This window comes from Mandrillus leucophaeus, unplaced genomic scaffold (assembly GCF_000951045.1).
Source record: "Mandrillus leucophaeus isolate KB7577 unplaced genomic scaffold, Mleu.le_1.0 Scaffold123, whole genome shotgun sequence".
Classification (NCBI taxonomy): domain Eukaryota; kingdom Metazoa; phylum Chordata; class Mammalia; order Primates; family Cercopithecidae; genus Mandrillus; species Mandrillus leucophaeus.
The window spans coordinates 2,755,469-2,778,820 of record NW_012100654.1 but is presented as its reverse complement, the minus strand read 5'-3'; the positions used below and the strand labels follow the sequence as shown (position 1 = coordinate 2,778,820).

General features: G+C 40.9%; 1 protein-coding gene across 4 annotated transcripts in view; it reads left to right on the top strand.

Annotated features, from left to right (window-relative positions):
- KALRN (kalirin, RhoGEF kinase) overlaps nucleotides 1-23,352 on the top strand; it is a 651,545-nt gene that overhangs the window by 192,930 nt on the left and 435,263 nt on the right. For all 4 annotated transcript variants that reach the window (XM_011971540.1, XM_011971542.1, XM_011971541.1 and 1 more), the window contains exon 6: nucleotides 13,191-13,313. In XM_011971540.1, coding sequence (XP_011826930.1) covers nucleotides 13,191-13,313 — 123 coding nt within the window. The remainder of the gene's footprint in view (nucleotides 1-13,190; nucleotides 13,314-23,352) is intronic.

Below are 23,352 nucleotides of genomic sequence, written 5' to 3'. Positions count from 1 at the left end.
CTTCCTTCCTTCCTTCCTTCCTTCCTTCCTTCCTTCCTTCCTTTCTCTCTCTCTCTCTTTCTCTCTTTTCTTCTCTCTCTCTCTCTCCTTCTTTCTTTTTTTTTTTTTTCTTTTGCGGAGTTTCACTCTTGTTGCCTGCCCAGGCTGGAGTGCAGTGGCATGATCTCAGCTCACTGAAACCTCTGCCTTCCGGTTGCAAGTGATTTTTCTGCCTCAGCCTCCCAAGTAGCTGGGATTACAGGCACCTGCCACCATGCCTGGCTAATTTTTGTCTTTTTAGTAGAGACGGGCTTTTACCCTGTTGGCCAGGCTGGTCTCAAACTCCTGACCTCATGATCTTTCTGCCTTGGCCTCCCAAAGTGCTGGGATTACAGGCGTGAGCCACTGTACCCTTCCCAGTGTGCTGTTTTCTATTGATTTGTTTCAAGTTCATTCATCCTGCTTGCTGCTGCATCTATTCTGCTGTTACACTCATCCAGTGAATTCTTAAGTTCAGTATTATACTCTGCAATTCTAGAATGTTCATGCAATTCTTTTTATAGATTCTGATTCTCCACTGGAACATTCCAGTTTTTAATCCATTTGTCCCTTTTCTTTAAGATGTCAATCATAGTTATTTCCTTGTCTGCTAATTCATATCTCGATCATCTTCTATAGACAATGTTATTGTTTTGATTATCAGTAACTTTTCCCTGTCTCTTTATATATCTTATGATTTACCTTGTATTGTGGATATTGTAGATGATACACTGTAGAGGCTCTTGTTAGTTTATCTTTCCCTAAATATTTTGAAGTCTTATTCTAGAATATAATTAAATTACAAAAGATTATCTTGATCCCATTGAGCCTTGGTTTAGACTTCAGTATAGTAGGTATATTTTTATCTTTTTATTAATCCTAGGGTATAGCCCTTATTCTAAAGATAAGGCTCTTATTCCTATAGCTTGGTGTTTCTGGGGTCCCAAATGAATGCCCAGAGAGTTCATGAAAGCCTCTCTACTCTGCTTGAATTAGAACTCCCAGCATTTCCCCAGCACTGTGTGACCTCTAAAATTTCTGTTTAGCTCTTAATATGCCCCATCTCTCATAGCTGTTTTCTGCTAGACTTTCTGGAGTCTTGTCCTGCATATGCAAAGCTTGGGATTTGGCTGTGGACCTGAGGGAAATTTTAGTGAAGATTTTAAGTAGCTCCTCTGGCATCTCCTTCCACTGTAATATCTTGTCACCCAAATCTCAGCCTCCTTACCAGTCCCTGAACACTAATATCCATTTTTCATATCCATCAAGACTATTGCTGCCCTCTGCTCAGCTTCTATTTCTCTGCTCCACAGTTAGGAAAATATCCTCAGGGAGAAAGCTGAGGTGAATATGGGCCTTACATTGTATGCTTTCCCTCTTTCAAGGATCTTTGATCTATATTGGTTATTGACCAATGCCTTTCAAATAGCTAATAGACAGTAGGGTTAAATCTGATACCAGCTAGTCATGGACAGACCATAAGTCTCCACATGAACATTTTAAATAAAAATGCAGGTATATTGAGGTTACCTGGAGAGCTTCTATGGAATCAGAAAATCAATGGTAGGACCTAGGAAGATATATATATAAGTAACTTGCTCATGGTCACACATTCTGGGTGGCATATTAAAAACTCAAATCTAGGCCTGCATAACTCCAAAAGTCATGCTTTTGAACCATTAAATTGTCTCCCAAATACACACTTAAATCCTGGACTATCTGTAGTCACACAGTGCCTGCTATGGTTTGAATGTGCCCCCAAATTTCACATGTTGGAAACTTAATCCCCAAGTTCATATGTTGATGGCATTTGGAGGGGAGAGCTTTGGGAGGTAATTAGGATTAGATGAGGTCATCAAAGTGGGACACCCCATGATGGAATTAATGGCTTTAGAAGGAGAGGATATATATATATATTTAATTTTTATGTATATTATATGTATATATTTATTTAATTTTTATTTTTTGAGACAGAGTTTCACTCTTTCACCCAGGCTGGAGTGCAGTGGTGCAATCTTGGCACACTGCAACCTCCACCTCCTGGGTTCAAGTGATTCTCCTGCCTTAGCCTCCCCAGTAGGTGTGACTACAGGTGCCTGCCACCACGCCTGGCTAATTTTTTGTATTTTTATTCAAGATGGGGTTTCGCCTTGTTGGCCAAGCTGGTCTGTCGCTCCTGGCCTCAGGTAATCCACCAGCCTCTGCCTCCACCTCCCAAAATGCTGGGATTACAGGTGTGAGCCATCATGCCCAGCCATGAAGTTATATTTTTTTAAGAAAACATTTCAGACAGTTCTAAATTAAAGCTGTGTTTGTGAACTACTATGGTAAACACTAGAGAAATGAGTTTCTAAGAAAAAGAAGTCAGTATGGGCTTATTTGGTCAAGAAAGGCATCAGGAGGAGATGAGACTTCAATTTTGAAGGATGGGAATAATCTGGAGATTTGAGTGTGGGTATTTCATGGTGGGGAAAATGTGGACACAATATAGGGATGGAATGAGCATAATATGGTGTGTTTGCATGGCAGTGAATAAAACAATTTGGCTGCAAAAGATACTTGGCGTAGGACAGTGATGTGAAATAATAACGTAGATTTGGACCAGTCTGGGGTTGGGAGAGGCCTTAAATACCGGTTAGGAAGATTGGATTTTTCATTGTAGGTATCAGCAACAATATGGTTTGTTTTTTGTTTTCTTTTTATTATTTTGACTGAGAGAATGACATGGGAAAGCAATGTATTAGTGCGGTGAACCTGATGGGGTCAGATGGCTAAGTATAAGGGACAGAATGGAGTAAGGGGACCAAATAGGCAAGTATTTTTAATTTATTATCTAGGCAGGGTGGGCTGAGGGATAAGTAGCAGCAGCAATGGAAGTAAAAGGCATATTCCAGAGTTATTTGAGAAAATAGAGAAAAAGTTGAGCTCTGAGGGATGATGCGAAGGTGTGGGAAGACAGGAAAAGGTGGTAGTTTTGAGATGCTTGTGGAACATCAAGAGGATATTCATATTGAGTCCATAGATACTATCTTAGTTTGTTTTCTGTTGCTATAAAATAATGCCTGAGACTAGGTAATTTATAGAGAAAGATTTATTTAGCTCATGATTCTGGAGGCTGGGAAGTCCAAGAGCTTGTAGCATCCTGTGAGGACCTACTTGCTGCATCATAACATGGCAGAGGGCACCACATGTCGAGACAGGGCAAGTGTGCTGGCTCAGGTTCCTCTTCCTCTCCTTCTAAAGCCACTAATTTCATCATGGAGCGTCCCACTTTGATGACCTCATCTAATCCTAATTACCTCCCAAAGCTCTCCCTTCCAAATGCCATCAACATATGAACTTGGGGATTAAGTTTCCAACATGTGAAATTTGGGGGCACATTCAAACCATAGCAGGCACTGTGTGACTATAGATAGTCCAGGATTTAAGTGTATATTTGGGAGACAATTTAATGGTTTAAAAGCATGACTTTTGGAGTTATGCAGACCTAGATTTGAGTCTTTAATATGCCACCCAGAATGTGTGACCATGACCAAGTTACTTAATCTCTCTGAATCTGTTTCTCTACCTAAAATAAACAAATAAATAAATTTAAAAGGTTGTGATTATGGCGTCTATTACCTCATAAGGCTGTTATGGGGATTGAGATAATGTGTGTAAACCTCATTGTGTAGAGCCTGGCATGTATTTATTCTTGTCAGTTATCTGGGAAGTTATGGTTAGAGAACATTATGAAACAGGAACTTGCATGGGATTTAGGTTCAGGTGGACACTAGATTCCAATTTATCTTCATCACTTACAAGCTGTGTGATCTTAGCCAATTTATTTGGCCTCTTAATAGTGAGTTTTCACTATGTTTAAAATGGAATTAACAATACCTTCTTTGTAGCATTATTATGAGGATTATGTGACATAAACTATGAAGGCTCTTGGCACAGGCACATGAAATAAGAAATAGTATTAGTGTTGTTAAAGTTGTGGACCCCGGTGGATATTCACATGGAGAGGGTTTGATGGATGAAGGGTAGAGGACTGAGGTCCATCTTTAGATTGTCACAATAGGCTGTGAGGGACACAAAAGGAAGCCACAAATTGGCAGCCAGGGAAGTGGGAGGTAAGTTTAGATAAGTCAATGTAGGATTGGAGGATTGGTAAGCTTTCAAAATTAGAGTTTTCCTATCATTTTTGTCATACTGAGACTAGATATGATGTGTCAAGGAAGAAAATTCAAGTATGTGAAAACACTGATTCTCCAGAGAAGATGTTCACAAGTCTAGAGACTTGTGAAAGAAGGAAGAGACACTCATCGTGTCTGCAGCCAGATGGGCTGCTGCTGAAAATTACCTGGTCTTGCGGGGCAGACAGGTTGGAATTTCAGAAAGGACTGAATCTGATTCTGACATGAGGTCAAAGTGAATGAGAACTGATGAATAAAGAATTCAGAAACTAGGAAGTGACGGGTTTTCATCGTGGGTGTCAACTCAAGAAAGTAGTAAAAGCAACCATATTTTAAGGGCTGAAGGAGGAAGTGGATGGAGGAAAAACAAAGGCAGCAGGGGCAGAACACACTTCTGAAAGTTTGGTGATGAAGAGAAGGAGAGACAGAATGAAGCTCTGAGCTCACTGGAGGGCTTAGCAGCAGGGTTAAGAGCATCAACTCTGGAACTAGACCTCCTGGGTTTGAAACTTTGACTGATGTTTATTAGCTGTGTGGCTTTGGACAGGTTAATTAGTTTCTTGATGCCTTAGTTTCCTAATTCATAAAATGGAGATGATGATATTGAGGGTTAATATTAGGGAGATAATTATGAGGTTATTAGGAGGATTAAGTGAGTTAATATGATATAAAGTGCTTAGTACAATATCTGTCACATAGGGAGCATTTAACAAATCTTAGTTGCTGCAATTGTCATAACCATCATCATTATTGACGTTATGGAGATAACATTAACATATCATGTTATGGAGAGAAGGGAAGAGGAAGAAAAAGAAGACAAGAGGCTTAGTACTGTTGTAGGTATAGTTTGGCTCTAAAATATGAGCACAGCACCTACCAGGGAGTCTTCTTAGGTCCTACTAAACACTTGGACTTACGAGACTTCCATGGGCCATCTTGGGCACTGATCTACTGAGAATGATATAACACGGGAACCACAGCTTGCCAGCAGAGCAGTGCCTACAGCAGTTCAGCTCAGCCATTCGCTTAGGTGCAAGGAGATAAGATCTGCTTTGGGCAGCTGCAGGAGCTGCCATGGCTTATAAACTCCATGCCCCATGGGAACCAGTATGTTTGGTAACAACTCCATTGGCACAGCTCCCAGAGTTTCTGCAGTGAACATTGCAGTTATAAAAATCACCACCTCAAGGATGTCCAAGATATGGTGTACCCATCAGGTGTTTGCAGTTCACTTACAGTTCCTCCCAATCCACATGAAATTTGTGAAGCAGGGGGTATTTTTTACCATAAGAAACATGATTTAGCAACATGTTGGCACATACCATCTTTTATCTGTTTTCAGGGAAGCTGAACTTGGATGTTAACTGAAGGTCAAGTTACCATGTAAGAGGGGAAAGGGTTTTGTTAACCCTTTGCTCGTAGTGGGATATTTGGCTGTTTTACGGAGAAATCAGACCTGTTCTAGATTGTGAGCAACATGTAAGGGTGTTAGACATGGGATTTGAGATTTAAGGAATTTGGGTATGGAAGGTGTAAGAAATGAGTTAGGGGATCCGTAGCATGTTTACAGGTCAGAGACATGGCCTGGTCAGTGAGATGTTTGGCATCCTGGCCAGTTACTGAGGATACAGTGAAAGTGTCTCCCAGGTAACCAGGCTGTGCTGTCCTTCCTTGAGCAGACTGGATTTATGACAAAAGACAAAAATGGCTTCTCTTTTACACAATATATAAAAGTATGCCAACTGACATGCCAAAAACACGAAGGAAACAAGCAGTGCTTCAAGAGATATTTATTACACCTACAGCCTCTCAGGCCCATATCCCAGCTGCCTCCCCTGTCTGTGGATATCCATGTAATGATCTCTTCAGAACCTGAATACCCTGTGGCCTGCAGGGTTTGCAGGATACAAAAGAGGTGAAGTGTCACATTCTTTCAGTAAGGAATTCTTGGAACCTGGAGATAACGCCACATTTTGGGGTCCTTTATGTTTCTTTTTTTCTCTCTCTCCACCTTTTTGTTTTTGGAAAACTAGCAAAGCTCAATTCTAGGAGAGTGGATAACTGAAAACCAAGAAGGGTCTTGGGGGTCCTTGGCCAGAATATACACACATGAGGTCTGTGTGTTACCCTATTTGCACAAGAAAATGTGTCCTGGGTCAGTCCAAGTTCCATGAAAGCAAAATTGCAAAGTGGGGGGGGATTTTGCCTTTGATTCTCAAGTCTATTTTAGGGCTTCCCTCCTTCTCTCTAGGACCTCTCTGCCACTTTGTAGGATCTCATCCCTGGGTCATGTTCACAAAGGACCTTGCCCTCTTACTAAACTGTTTCTATATTTAGGATAAACTAATTGCAGGAGGGATTGCAGGAAAAATTGCATTTTAATAGGCATCTCACCTGAGTGAAAAACTGTTAAGAGCCAAAGGGACTGAGTCTCTAATAGTGAGAATTGAGGTGTGGCAGAGAGGGTGGGGAAGGAAGAGTCTGGAAGCAAGCCAAGAGGAAGTAAGATTCCCTGGTCAGGCCACCCAGGGACAGCAGGAAGGCACCAGTGCCCTCAGGCAGAGCCCTGAGAGGGTGTCTGGGCCTCTGAGTGCGTGAAGGTGGAGGTGGTGGGAGGACGGACAGGCACCTTTGGGCTGTGTCTGTGCAGTGCCCTGTGGTCACTCTGAGGGTGCATGTCTAGGTGGGCAGACTGTGGATGTTTTTCATGTGAGCTGCAGGTGTCATTCCCCGGCTACTGCAATCTTAAATTCACACCTTTCCTCTGTTTTTTACTATAATGAAAAACATTTGGAAAATATGTGCAATAGAATATATGCTCATATGTGGATTTCAAAATCTATCATATGTGTAGCACTTAACAAAGCATTTTCATAACCATCATTTTATTTGAATCTCCCTGATACCCTAAGGTTTAAGTAGTTTAAATTGTTACCCACATTTTACAGATAAGGAACTGAGTTTGAGACCAATGATAAAGCTTGTCAAAGTTTATTCAGCAGAGTCTGTACTGATTTGAATTCTGTTCCTTGCGCTCTCACACTCATAAAATTTTATTTTGGAATTAACTGGACAGCTAGTTTCCCAGATATAACAAGGTTCACCTGTAAGGAGGTTGTTGGTTCTCTCCAGGGCACAAGCTTTTATGGCTGATCCACTGTAGTGTACACAGGGTATAGTGAACATGGTTGCTGTTGGGATGTGCATATTTAGGCAAAGAAAAGCCATTGGTTGTCTTGTGTCCTCTTAATCAGCTCATCAAAGCTGAATATGAACATATTTAATACCAATGTAATCTATAATTACAGTATAAAATACTAACAATAGATAGTAAGGTGGTTTGAAAGTTAAAACTCTAAATCAGATGCTTTTGCTAAATTTGGCAAATGAAGGAAAATAAACACAAGATTCTTAATATACTTGTCCTATGAAATAATTTATGCTTCTTTAAAAAAAGAACAATAATAACATTTTAGCTATTCCTATCATTGAAAGGAGAAAAAGGTTTCTGTTTGTTTTCCTAATTTGCATTTAAATAGATTCATTTAACATTTACTGTATTAAGAACTAGATTTGTATATTTTCACTGGATTTTAGCCAGCAGAAAAAAAATTTACTTAGCTTGGTTAAAAACAAAACCCCAAAAGAAAAGGGGGAAAAAAAAAACCCAAATGTGTAACATCTATCTTCTTAATGAGACTAAACTATGTTGATTTCAAAGAGATACAATTTCATTATTTAGACATGAACTTTCCTCTTTGTAGAATTTTTTTTGTTATATTACATTTTGTTGAACTCACCATTTGTGGCTTCTCAAAAAACAAAGACAAGTTTGAAGGCACTTTGGAGATATTTTTAGTTTAAAATGTCCTAGCTGGAAGGGAGCTTAGAAAGAGTCTACTTATCTGGACACTAGCAACCGAAGAACCTATGTCCAACTCAGCATTCATTCATTCATTCATTCATTCATTCATTCATTCATTCATTCATTCAGTGAGTACTGAGAGAACTAGAGCTATTTGAATCAGCTGTCCCCAGACATCTAGTATTCCATCTTGGTGGGGCAGGCAGTGGAGGAAGAGGAGAAGAAGGAGGAGGCAGAGGAGGAGCAGGCTAGATAATGGCAGGGGAATGTTCCTATTGAGGAATAGCACCTTACCCCAGCTGGAGTACTGCAATGCCCTTTCAGCTAACTTTTAAGGATAACTGCCCTGTGGAGCTCAAGCAGAGCAAGTCTTACAGCCATGTGAGCAGGAGGCAGGGCGGTGTCCCCAAAGCATGGCTCAATGGTGAATGTGGCCTTGGGTAGAATGAATTAAATCTACACCCTGGAATTTACTTCCCTGAACCTGTTTTCCTGCCTGTGAAGTGGGCCTGATGATAGCACCTTGTGGGATTGTTTTATGGATGCAATGTAATGATGAAGAGTGAGTGAACATTTTGAACTCTAAAGCATCACACAATTGTCAGGGCTGAGACTAAGAAGCTTCCCTTCTTCCCTTCTTCTTCTTTTTTTTTTTTTTTGAGATGGAGTTTCACACTGTGGCCTGGGCTAGAGTGCAGTGGCACAATCTCAGCTCACTGCAACCTCTGCCTCCCGGGTTCAAGTGATTCTTCTGCCTCAGCCTCCCAAGTAGCTGGGATTACAGGCACCCATGACCAAGCCCAGAAGCTTCTCTGGCTATAAAATAATGCCATTTTTCTCACTGACATTATTTTATTCAAAAAGATAGAAGTGTAAGTTGTAGCAATGAACATATCTTCTGATCCAGGAGAATCAACAAAACTATTTTTTATTTTGGGTGGAAAAAACGCATTCTGTACATTTCCAGATTGAGCCTATTATAAAGCAGGATGCTTACCTCCATTCTGCAAACCACTATCTCTTGCAAATGAGGAGAAGACCAGAAATGAAGTGACTCTTCCACAGTCTCATGTGGAGTTAGTGACAGAGCTGGGCCTGGAACCAGCCTAGTCCTCATCTCACTTGACTGTATATATACATGCACATGCATGCATTCATGCATGCACACATTCTACCTCTGCCACCAGTTCCACTGAATGCAACAGAGATGACTATGACCCTTGCAGACAGCCAGCCTTGCAAAGGTGAGGATTATATGCAAGTAGGCAGCAAGTTTAGGCCCAGAGAAGACTTGTGATTGTCCCTTAGGAAACCCTAGTTCCTGACATCACATGAGACCATCTAATCCCCAGAGCAGGTCTTTTTCTCTCTACTGAGATGTGTGTCGCCTCTTTGGAGCACCACCTCCAGTGACAGCTAAACTTTTCCAGAATGTCCCAGACCCCAGTGACAAGCTGGTATGCTCCAAATATAGGAGGCAAAATCAGTTGGGATGACATGGGCGCAGACCTTATTCTGTAAGAAGCTGATTCAGCAAGGTGCACAGTTCCTTCAGCACTCTCAACTCTCACCTTTCTTTAACTCATTTTTGCATTGCTTTCCGCCCTAATTGGCTGGTGTTCAGCTTTCCCTACTCTGTGGTCGAGGGATCTGGTGCCAAGCAATCTAATCATTCTGGTGCCAGCACATAAGTCATCTACTTATTTGCATATCTAAATCACCATTTAACATAAAATACAGGGAAGGTCACTTATCGGCTACTGAGACATCCAAGAAAGTGTATGGAGTGAGCATTTTCATCACAAGTTCCAAGGACTTCAGGCATTTCAGACTTTCATTAACTTTATTGATTCTTTTGTCAATGAAGAAAAGAAATGAGAAATTATTTTAAAATAGGGCTGGGAGGCAGGCTTTTAAAGATAAAAATTACAGAATGAGAGTCCTCTAAATTCCTGGGGCGTCTGTCTTTTCCTTCTTGTCCTTAATAATAATTAAAGAAGAAAAAATAAAAGCCTTGAACGAGGGTAGCTGAGGCTGGAGGACCCAGTATAGTGCACAAAGCACAAATATCGACCCAACCTCTACAGGAGCCCCAGCCTGAAATAAATCCTCTGACACTCAGAAGTAAAGAATGGTCCTTTCGTCCTTTCTTTACTGTCGGTGTAAGTAGATGGAAGTGTAATTCAAAAGGGAGAATAATCTCCAAATCATGCACATTTGCCTTTGGAAGGTGATGTTTTTATACTTAAGTGTGGGTTGTTACAGCCCTGATGTCTCTCTCCTGACCTTTAGACACAAATAACTGCCTACTGGATACCTCCCCTCTCATAAGCCTCCCAAACTCAGCACATCTAGAACAGAACATACTATTTCCCACCCAAGCTTCCTACCTTACTGTTGAGGCAGCATCTGTGGTGGTACTTTTTATTACCAGGACTCAGGGTGCCATGCCAGAAGCCTGGCTGCTCTATCTACCTCTTCCCCACCTTCTCCTCTCTAAACAACCAAGTCCCCAATCCTCCTAGTAGCTCTCAAATCTGCCAGTTTCTCAGACTCTACTGCCACTCCCCTAATCCAGGATTCTAGGTCCTCGCCCTCGTCAGGATTTCTGGAGCAGCCTTCTAGCCATTTTTCTCTTCCCTTCCAGTCCACATCCCTCTCTGCCATCAAAGCTCACTTCACACTTCACAATCCAGCTTAAAACCTTCCACCAACACCTGGCAGCCGACAATGTGTGGTCTAGGTTCCCCGAAGCCTGTGTACAAGGCTCTTTGTGGTCAGCCTGTCCCACCTACCTCCCCAGCCACACCTCCTCCTTGATGTCAGGCTCCAGAACACAGCTGAGGACCCTTCATTGTCCTCAACACAGTAGGCTGCCCCAGTTCTGTTGCTTTGCCTGAGCATGCATCCCACTGGCCACCTCGCTGATTCCTACCTGAATCAAGGCTCGACTCAGATGTCACCTCCTCTGAGAAGCCTTCTCTGCTCTTCCCCATCTCCTCAAGGATAGGTGAGGTGTCCGCCTCTGTGCTCCCTCAACAGCCAGTATTCACCTCTATCTTATCAGTAGATGTTTTTTGAGTTGTAATTTTAATCACATTGTGTGCCAGATTGTAATAAAGTTGTATCTGAGTCCATGTCAACTTTCCACATTAGCCTGTAGGCCACTAATACTCAAGAACCATATTTTAGTCATTTTTGCCTCATGTCACCTCCAGTGGTCCCTGGCATATAGCAGGTGTCCCATAAATATTGGTTGAATGTAATTGAAATAGTCAATTCACTCTTCTGTTAAAGGGACATAATTGGATAAGGCTGCAGTTCTGGCTCCGGAAAGCTGGTACAATTATGGCCACTTCTTAGCCTGCTTGTGTTCTCAGCTGCTTCCTGCTCCACTCTGCAACTGGGCTGCGGCCTTTAGTCCATCCCAAATGCAGTGTGAGGCTTAAGTAGTGCAGTTATCTTCTCCAAATATACTCTTTCACACCTTTCCTGGCTTTTGCTCACTTAACCATTGTATTTTGGTCTTCTGCATGTGTGAGTCACTGAGCTGAGATGATGAGGAGCCTCGGGCTATGGCACATTGGAAATGGTTGAGTTTCCAGGTCCTCACCCTCATCAGGTTTTCTGTAGCAGCCTCCTAACCATTTTCTCTTCCCTTCCAGTCCGCATTCCTCTGGGGAAGAGAGAACTGTAAGGGACATGTGATGGCTACCTTCAAATATTTAAAGGGCTGCCTTAAAGAGAAAAGAGTAGAATTTTCTGCTCTGGACAGAAAATTACAGAAAGTCCAACTTCAACTGGCTTTAATAATAAAGAGGATTTGTTGGCTGAGGTCCAAGGAAGTCCAGAGACAAAGTGGAAACCAGACAACGCTCAGCCAGGGCTCTGCCTGCTTCCTGCAGTTGTCTTGGCTCCACCCTTTCTCTACCCATTGGCTTCACCCTTAGGCTGCCAGAAGAATGGCTGCAACAATTTGAGGTCAGAGCCATATACAACAATACTGGAGGAAGAGAAGCTATAACTAAATAACTAGGATTCTGTTTTCCTATAAGTTTCTAGCAAACTTCCCTTGTGTTTTATTGTATTAAATTGGATCCCATTCTTATATCTGAGACAATCCCATTGGTTGGGAAATGTCATGCACTGGTTGGCTTAGGTCTGGTGTCCCAAAGAGCCAGGGGTTCTGGTCAGCTCCCATTGAAGTATGTGGGCTGCCTGGAAGACGGCTGGATACCTAAGTGAAAACCAGGGTATGGAGTTAGGAGGAGGAAGATGGCTCAATGCCCACTGTGCTAGCACCAGGCAGTACTTATACCACCCTTAAAACCCTCATTTTCTGCTTCCCAGTTGGTTATAGCAGAAACCCTGGAATCGTGAGGCTGCAGAGTTATGAGAAAAGTTGATTCAGTTCAGAATCAATTCAACATTGTGTGTGGCTGGGCAGTGTATAAGAGGGGCAGGGGCGAGTAAGGATGTCCCTGTTGCTTTCTTCAAAGATTTCTGTCTTCTACTAGTGCAGCAGGAGATGCATTAAGCCTCCCAGCTTGTCTCCTCAGCACCTGTCCCTAAAGCAAGCATGCTGGGAATGGTAAACAGCTTCCTCTCCCATCTCCCAATCATCTCACTCATTTTCTCTTTTTCCCTTAGGCTCTGTAATGCAACACAGCGGCTGCTGGTGGGTTCTTTTTTTATTTTTTTTGAGACGGAGTCTCGCTCTGTCGCCCAGGCTGGAGTGCAGTGGCGCGATCTCGGCTCACTGCAAGCTCCGCCTCCCGGGTTCACGCCATTCTCCTGCCTCAGCCTCCCGAGTAGCTGAGACTACAGGCCCCCGCCACCGCGCCGGGCTAATTTTTTGTATTTTTAGTAGAGACGGGGTTTCACCGTGGTCTCAGTCTCCTGACCTTGTGATCCGCCCGCCTCGGCCTCCCAAAGTGCTGGTGGGTTCTTAAGCTAAAAGTGAGGGCCCTCCTGAGAAACCAGGCTGTGGCCCACCCCATTAAGACTCTCCGACTCAGAACAATAACTGAGCAGCAAGAGAGCTTTTCCCCCTTCCACTAGCTCGGAAAGTTTTGCCCTTTTCGACCCATGACTATTCTGATTACGCTGTGCTTTCTTGTCCCCTCTAGATGTTCGACTGGATAAGCCACAACAAGGAGTTATTCCTACAGAGCCACACGGAGATCGGAGTCAGCTACCAGTACGCCCTCGACCTCCAGACGCAGCACAATCACTTTGCCATGAACTCTATGGTGAGCTGAGGGGCTGTTCTCAGGGCTGCCTCTGGGAGTGGGAGAGTGGGGAGAAGGGGGAGGAGGGACAGAAACAGACTTTCCACTCAAGGAAGAACTGTGAACATGCGGACCCTTTGGTATTCCATTTGTTGGAATGAGGATGAGTGCAGGGCATGTGGCCAGCCAGCTGTTCCTGCAGCAGATTATGCCTCCAGATCCTGCTTTACACAGTGAAAAAATGTGCCGGGGGTTGTAGGAGGCATTGGCTCAGCTCAAGTCTAGAAGGGCGAGTTCCACCAGTTCCACTTCACTGACTTAGCCAACGTTTTTTTTGTCCCCAGCATATGTGAGTCACTGAGCTGGGATGGTGAGGGGCCTCAAGCTGTGGCACATTGGAAATGGTTGAGTGACCTGGGGCTGTTTAGACTGGGGAAGAGAAACCCTAAGGAACATGTGATTGCTGCCTTCGAATATTTAAAGGACTGCCTTAAAGAGAAAAGAGTAGAATTGCTTTATGTTTGTTTAGAAGGCAGAAATGTTCAGGGGATGGCAGTTTGAGGGGGAGGCAGGACATGGCTCAGAGCGGGAGGTGGGGTGGGATGCAGTGGAGGATAGTGAGCTCTCCATGATGGGCAGTGTTCAGGCAGATGCTGAACACTCAGAGAGGGATGTTTGCTAACTGTGTGGCCAGATAGAACTTACTGTACCTCTCTATGCTTCAGTTTCCTTATATATAAAATGGAAATAATAATAGCTACTATATAAGGTTGTTGCAAGGATTTAATGTGTTAACTGTAAAACAATGAGAACGGCGCCTGGCACATAGTAAGTCATCAGTAAACGCTGGTGTTATGATAATGATAAGGATGGAGGAGTTCAGTCCATACGACCACTCTTATTCTTCATAAACCTAACACTTAGGGATATATTTTTGTTTCCCTGCATGGTTACCCTTTATTTCAAAATTGTGTCTGCTCCTTGAAGCCACTATATTTCAAACTCCTGCAGCCTAAGAATGCCTGTCTCCTCCACCAGCTCTTCCTACCTGAATTATTGGTCCAGAAGACTAGCTCCACCCTTCCTCATATATCTGAGAAACAAAGACAGCTTATCATTGTAGCTGATGATGTTGGGAGTGGAGCAAGTGTTAGAAAAACAGAAACAAGGTGAATCACAGAGGCCAAGAAGGAAGAGAATTTCATTTTCTACCAGGCTCTTTTAAACATGCTGTGCACCGGAATTAACACACTGGAGAAGAAATATTTTAGGCTGATGCAAAAGTAATTGCGCTTTTGCCATTATTTTTAATTAAATAATTCTGGCTTCAAGTTGTTCAATGTCTAACTAGAGAAAGAAAACTTAGACAATCATGGTGCAGCTTGATATATGTAGTGATAGGGATATGCTGAGTTAACTAAGAACCTTAAAATCTCAGTGGTTGAAAACAACAGAGGTTTGTTTATTGTTCCTACCACACACCCATCCCTAGCTTGTAGGAGCTCTGCTTCATAGCCACCCAGGGAGACCTGGGCTGATGGTATAGCCACCAGCTCAGATCTGCCAGCTCAGATGCTGCCAGCCTTGCCAGACGAAGCATGTACCCAAGGACAAATGCTGGACACACGCTGGCTCTGAAACCTTCCAACTAGAAGTGACACATTTGCTTACATTCCATTGGCCAATGCCAATCACAGAACCACGTCTAATTTGAAGTGGCTGGGGACATCGTGTAGTCCTATCACATGCTGGGAAGGAGAGAGCAGAATGGTTGTGAACAGCTCTAATGACTAGCACACTGAAGGATGTTAGGTAGAGGTGAACATCATGAGACTTGCATAGAAAGATCACTCTGGCTGTATTGATGAAGGTTGTGAGACCAGGCAGATGAAGGTTGTGAGACCAGGCAGGAAAATCATCAACACTGATTGTGTTATCAGTCTTGGCCACAACACAGTCTTGTGTCTTCATCTAAATATAAAGACTCATTCTCTTCCCACTGGTCTCCTGTAAATATATCTCATTTCTGTTTCCCTTTAATGTAGAGTAGCAAAGCAATTGATAACAGGTGATTAAGAATGTGAACTCAAATCTAATCAAGTCTGATTATTTGTGTGCCTTGTGGATTTTCCCTGGTGAGTTTTACAGATTCTGTGCCAGAATTTTCACGTCACCCAACTGCCTGGCCCTAAGGCAGACAAACTCATTTTAATAAGAAACAAAGACAACCATAATTAGGGAGGTAAATCCACCACCAAGCCCCTAGAAACAGTGAACTTCAAAGTTAAATCAAAAGAGCCTTTGGTTTTGAATTATCTGTACAACTGCTCTTCTCTGCTAGTATGGATAACTGAGAGTTAACAGCACATCAAAAACCTTTCTTCGGACAGATTTACTGTTGAAGTCTTCATTTTAAGGAAGGAAATTTACTGAAGGGAAGTATCTTCTGGAACTGGGAGAGAGAAGAGATTTAGTATACAACAGCCAATTAGTGTGTCCCAGCCCATCTAGTAGCCTCCCTCACTGTGAATGCACACAGCACTCAGAGGCCTCCTTGGCCTGATTAGTCTGGATCTCCTCTCTGGCTTCAGGGTGAGGGAAGGGAAATCCCAGGGTTTTTGGATCAAATTGCCTGCACGCCTGTGCTTGATAAACATGGCCTGGTGCCTTCATTAAATGGGAGGTTTAAGGTTTGTTATTAAAAGAAGCTTTCTGCAAAGAGGGATGTCAGCATCCCAAGCAGGTGAAAGGAGGGAATTACAGATTCCTTTTCTCTGGCCTGGGTGATGGATGTTGCTGCCAAGAAACAAATGTATGCAAGTGGCTACTGCTCGAGCTCAGTGACTACAGGAATGATCAGTTACTCAGGGGAAGTGGGAATGTGGATTGTTCCGTAAATTCACTGCAGCATTTCTGTTCTTGGAAATTATACACACACATATACATATACCCACACATGTGGGTATATGTATTACATGTATTACATGTAAATGTAAATACAGCATACTTTGTTTTAGGCTGCAGGTAAGTCTTCTGGTATTGAATCTTGTTTTACCACACGGAAATAGGCCAGCGGTTCCTTATGTTTCGGGTAGTGCACAGATCCCTTTGAAATCAAATGAAGGTTGTGAATCCTCTCTTCAGAGAAATGTATATGAACACGTTTTTAAAGACAGTTCCCGGAGATACAGGGGAATCCTAAAACCTGTCAATCAACCTCCCCAACTTAAGGTTCTAAGAACCTTATCACTTGTTTATTCACTCATTTAACAAATAATTAAAGATCAGACATTGTATTGGATACTGAGCATATAGTGGTGAACAAGACAGAGATGATTGTGTCTCATGGAGAGTCCAGCGGGGAGATAGATGTTAAGTATATAATCTCACAAATAAATATATAATTACAAACTAATAAGTCTTATGTTGGAAAAGGAAGGGATGTTATGACAGAGTTTAAGAAAAGGGCCCAATTTAGATGGGGGGTGGTCAGGTCAGGTACATTTTTCAATCAATAATCTGCATTGACTTAATGATGATTGTTCATTCGTTGGTAGAAATTAATGGCCTGTGAATTGAAGTAACTCTATAATGTACCAAAGAACTTATAATTTAACGAAGTCCTAGGTATATCATTTTGTGACTGAAAATGATCAACTAATAACTTACCTGTTCAGTTTTATTTTCACATGTCAAGTTTTTATACATTGGTTGAAGACCCAATTCCAGCAAAGGTGACCATTACTGAGAGTATTAATTTGCTAGGGCTGCCATAACAATGTCATGGACTGGGTGGTTTGAGCAACAGAAATTTGTTTACTCACAGTTCTGGAATCTAAAAGTTCAAGATCAAGGTGATGGCAGGTTTAGTTTCTCTTGAGGCCTCTCTTCTTGGCTTGCAGATGGCTACCTTCTCACTGTGCTGCCAGGTGGCCTTTTCTCTGTGAGCACACACCCCTGGTATCTCTCTGTATGTCTTAACCTCCTCTTTTTATATAAAGATACCACTCAGATTGGATTAGATCCCACCCTAATGGCCTCATTTTAACTTAATTACCTCTTTAAACACCCTGTCTCTACATGCGATCACTTTTTATCGTACTTGGGTGTTAGAGCTTCGACATATAAATTTGGGGGCTCTGCAGTTCAATCTGTAATACAAAGAAATAATTGCATATTATTAAATCACAGAAGAAAAATCAGAAATTTTCTAAATTTTATCTATGAATTGGTACCAGGAGAGGCCATCAATTGTTAACATACCAAGAGTGTGGGAGTGATACCCTACTAAATATAGTATATAAATAAAATGAAAAAAAGTTAAAATTGGTTGATCTTTAGATTTTTTGTCATAACATGTGTTTTTGAATTTCCCACTCGGAAATCCAGTTCTTTTGATCTTCAATTAATAATGATAATAATAACAACAACTCACCTACTAAACCCAGTAGGAAAATATTCTGTTGCTTCTTACAGTGCCTCAGACACCCAGCTTTCCTGAGCTCTCTGGGGTCTCCCTCTTTTTAAATTCTGCCTTCTGCTGTGGAAGCCTTTTGCATAAATTTTCTTTCCCCTGAGTGTGGCCCTCTACTCTGATGGGAGTATGGGCAGATGGAAGGGAAGTTGGGTGGTAATATGCACAGAACAGTCATCTAGCTATCTATGCTCTGGTTCTTCATGAGACTCGCAGGAGTACATGCAAACATAGCACAATCTTATTTACAATTTTAATTAGCTGGTTCTTTGGGAAAAATAAATTGCTAATGGCTTCTGTCTAGAGTTTTAAAATATGAAATGATATTCATTTTCTATTATGACTGTGAGGATTCACCGTAGTGATAACAATGTGCGGCTGGGCGGGGGAATCTTTCTGCTGCAGCATGCTTGATAGCTGTTTTAATCCCATTAATTCGCTTGCCAAAGGCACATATTGCCACTTGATGGTGTGCAAATCAGACCAGTTGCAGAAAAAAACTACAGTGTTCTCTCTTTGTTTTGAGGGAAGATTACAAATGACAACACCAAGGAAAAATCAGATCTGGTACGAGAAAAATCAAGTCTGAGGCAGGCAGGTGGTCTCCCAACTCTAATCTCCCAACCCTAATCTGAGAAACCTTGCCCTTGGGCCCTCTGTCATCTTCGATTCTTGGCAGCCCTAAACCGTGATTCTGTGGCACTTCCCATCTCCAGACAGGCAGCACTTTTTAGAATGACAGAATTTCTAGATTTGATGTAAACACAACACACACACACACACAATTGTAATGTTTAAGTAGCCAGTGTTTGACGCTACCATAACTGCAAAACCCCTTAGTAGACATAGAACTTGTTTTAAAAAAAATGAAGAAGAAGAGTTCAATCTTATGTAGTAAGCATTAGTCTTTTTAGTATATTTTTTTCTCAAAGAATCACATAGGGAGCTTGCTAAACATGCAGATTTCTTTTTGACTATCACCCTAGTTCTGGAAAATCATAATCTCTTGGAGTAGGATCCCAGGATTGTAAAGAAGTTCCCCAAGTGATTTATATGCACGTTAAATCAGAAAACTGTTTTTCTATGAAGATCTATATGTATTAAATAGTCACTTTCTAAAAGAAAACATTACAAGTTCCGAAAGACAGTTCACTTCCACCATGACAGTGTGAAGAACTCTGCAAACCTGTTATCCATTGAAACTAGTTCCATTGAAACCGGTAAAAAATTTTAAAACAAGCATTTAAAGTCTCTGGAAATGGTCCAAAATGCATACAGCAACTGAAAAACATTTATTCAAGAACATACACTAAAATTCAGTAAGAACAGTGAGCCTGTGGTATTTGAACTGAGACTCACTCTCTTCTTTCCCCTCCTAACTCAGTAAGTTTGAAACTACTCCACAAAGCTTCCACCAAGAACACAGGGTTCCTTTCCCCTCCACCCTAGTTTCCAGTTGAAGGAGTATCTTCCCAGGTGGGACATTTCTTATCCTGCCCCAAACTACCTGTTGCTGACGCCAAGTTCTGGGTGAATGTGACCCAGAGGTGGAGACTCCCTTCTACCCAGCCCTGGTTCTTAGAACAGTGGCTGTGCAATGTTTGCCAGGGCCCCAATCACCCTTAGGCAGAATTTCCATGTTGGGAGAGGTAAGCCAAGGAGACCTGAGGCTATTCATCTCATTCTACTGAGCATTCAGCTCCTAAAGTGGGCTGGGCTTCAGGAAAGCCCGCCATTGTCCCTAACCCCAGCTCCAGAGCTGCAGCTCAGAGATTTTGCTTGGGGTAGAAACAAACTGTAAAAAGAGAACTCCAAATCTTTCCCCAAAGGAACTGACTTCATGTGCAACGAAGATGGAAAAGTTCAAGCCACTTCCAAAAATGCTCTTAGGGAGGTTATGGTGAAAGGAAATTAGGAGACGATTGGTAGATTCATTGGTGACATAGGCCGCATTTCAGGCAGGTTAGTTTGCCAGAGAGAATCAGGGAAAGAGATCTGGGGCCAGAAAAAATTTCAAGCATTGGCTTCAGGAACTGTCTCTTCAAAGAGACCCAAATTTAATTGCTCATGTCTGTGGAACCACTTGTGCCCCAGTACGTTGTTGAAAACAAGAGAGCAATCAGCTTGCAATTAATAGAATTAAATTCCATTGACAGCACCAGGGAAAAATGAGATCTGGTACAAGATCTGGTACCAGCTGGGTTTGATCAGGGAAAGAAAATCAGAGCACTGCCAAAGCCACTGTCATTGCAGGATGCCTGTGAGCCTATCCAATGCTGTACTGCCCCTGGGAGCAACATTGGAGGCTACTTACTGTAGAAGTGTGGGGGAGTGGGAATAGACTTCACTACAATAATCCAGTCAGTCACTAAACAAATAAGCAAATAACAACAACAAGCTCCAAAAGAAGTGGGAGAGCAGTACCCAGAGTTGCTCCTATATGGCCTAAAATGTCCAATTTTCAACAAAAAAGATTATGACACATGCAAAGAAACAGGAAAGTATGACCAGGAAAAAAAAAAGGATTCAAAATATGCACTAGAAAAAAATAAAAAACAGTCAACAGAAATCACCTGTGAGAGCAACCAGATGTCAAATTTTACAAAGACTTTAAAGTTGCTATTATAGATATGTTCAAAAAACAAACCATGGTTGAAGATTTAAATGAAAGCATAATTACAATGTCCCCATCAAACACAGAATATCAGTAAAGATAAAGACATTATCATTAGTATTATTATTTATTTTGAAATAGGGTCTTGCTCTATTACCCAGGCTGAAGTGCAGTGGGACAATCATGGCTGACTGCTGCCTCAATCTCCCAGGCTCAAGCAGTCCTCCTACCTCAGCCACCTGAGTAGCTAAGACTACTGGTGCATGCCACTAGGCCTAGCTAATTTTTCTATTTTTTGTAGATATGGGATTTTGCCATGTTGCTCAGGCTGAGAGGCTTTTTTTTTTAAAAAAAGGAAATATGGAGCTGAAAAATACAATAACTGAGACAAAAATGTTTTAGAGAGGCTCAATGTAGATTTGAACTGGCAAGAAAAAAATAGAATTAACAATCTTGAAGATAAACTAATAGAAATTATGCAATATGAAGAACAGAGAGAAAAAAGAATGAGAACAAACGTACAGGGCTTCAGAAAAACATGAGACACCATTAAGTGCACCAACTGCTATGCATAATGGCAGTACCATAAGGAGAGGAGAAACAGGAAGAAACAGAAAAAATTATTAGATGAGATAGTGGCTGAAATCTTTCGAAATTTATTTTAAAATATGTATGACCAGGATGCTCAAGAAACTCCCAAGTAGGGTAAATTCAACAAGATCCACAAGCAGACACATTATGGCAAAATACTGAAAGCCAAAGACAAGGAAAACCTTGAAAATAGCAAGAGAAAAATGACTTCTCTGTTACAAAGGAACCTCAATAAGATTAAAAGCTGATTTCTCATCAGAAACAATGGAAGTCCAAAGGAAGTAGGATAACATATTAAAAAGTGCTCAAAGGAAACAACTGTTAACGAAAAAATACTGTATCCAACAAAACTATCATTCAAAAATCAAGGTTAAATAAAACTATTCTGAGATAAACAAAAACTGGGAAAATTTGTTTCTAGCAGATGCACCTTATAAGAAATAATAAAGGAAGTTCTTCAAGCTAAAAGCAAGTGACCCTTGATGGTAATCTGAATCTACACTAAAAGACAAAGAGCACTGATAAAGGTAATTATGTGACTATAAAAGACAGCATAAGCACACATTTCTTCTCCTTTTTTCTCTTAATTGATTTCAAAAGCAATCATAAAATAGTGTGTACATAATGTATTGTTGGGCCTATAACATAAAAATGTAATATGTTTTCCAGTGATAGCACAAAGGAGTTTGGTAGGAGCAAATTTGTATTAGGCTAAGGAAATTACTCCAGATGATAACTTCAATCCACAGGAACAAATACGGCGGCGATTCAGAAGTGATAAATAAGACTAATATGAAAAAAGCTATAAACATATAGTAATCCTCCTTTTCTGTCTCAGCTTCTATAAAAGACATAAAATTACAGAAAGTGATACTTATAACAATCTAATGTTTGGTTTGTAACATTTATAAATGTAATATGTATAAAATATGACAAAATGTGAGGAAAGGGGATAAAGCTCTGTACGAGTAACATTTTTATGTCTCACTGGAATTAAGTTAACATACAGCAGAAGCTGATTCTGATAAGTTAAGGTATATATGGTAAGCCCTAGAACAATTGCTAGGAAAATAACTCCCAAAGTATAGTGAAAAAAAATCAATCAGTAAAGATATTAAGATGCTACACTACAAAATATTCACTTATGCAAAAAAAGCAGTACTGGAGTAACAGAACTATAAAAAAAGACATATAACGTATTGAAAAAAAGTCAAATGGCAGACATAAACTCTATTAATAATGACATTAAATGTGAAAGGATTCAATAATCCAATCAAAGGTAGAAATCGTCAGACTGGATTTAAAAACCAAGATCCAGTTAGTAGCACTGTCAAAAAACATTTAAGACCCAATCTAACTGCTGTGTACAGGAGGCACATTTTGGATTCAAAGATATAAATAGATGGAAAGTAAAATGATAGAAAAAGATGTATTATGCAAACAGCAATCACAAGAATAGTCAAGTGACTATATTAATAACAGACTCTTAAGTGCATCTTAAAAGAACAACAAAAAGTTACTAAAGATAAAGAGCAACTTTTTAAAGGAGAAGAACGTCACTCTATCAGGAAGATATAACAACTATAAGCATATATACACCTAACAAAAAAGTACCAAAATACACAAAGCAAAAACTGACAGAAATGAAGGAAGAAATATATAATTCAAGTGTTTTAACTGGAGACTTCAATACCCCCTTTTAATAATGGATGGAACAAATGAGCAGAAGGAAATAGAATACCTAATCAAAGAAACAGAAGACTATAAGCCAAATTGAACCAACAGACATCTATAGAACACTCCATCCAACAATAGCAGACTATACAATCTTCTCCAGGGCATGAAACATTGTCCATAATAGACCATATGCTAGGCCAAAAAACAAACCTCATGAAATAAAAAAGGATAGAAATAATGCCAGATATTTACCCCACCACAATGGAATGAAATTATCAATCGGTAACAGAAAGAATTTCAGAAATACATGAATATGTGGAAATTAAATGACATCTTCCTGAATATCCAATAGCTAAAGAAGAGATAAAAAGGAAAATTGGAAAATAATTTTAAATGAATGAAATTTTTGTACATCATACCATAACTTACATGATACAGCTAAAGTTGTGCTTAGAGGGAACATATAGTTGTAATGCCTATATTTAAAAAGCTAGAAAAAGTTCTCAGTAACCTAAACTTCTGCTTTAAAACACTGGAAAAAGAAGAGCAAATGAAACCTAAAGCAAGCAGAAGAAAGGAAATAATAAAGATTAGAGTAGAAATTAACTAGAGAATAGGAAAACAATAGAGAAATTTAATGAAATCAAAAGCTGGTTTATTGAAAAGGTCAACCAGATTTATAAACCTTTAGCTAGAACAACCAA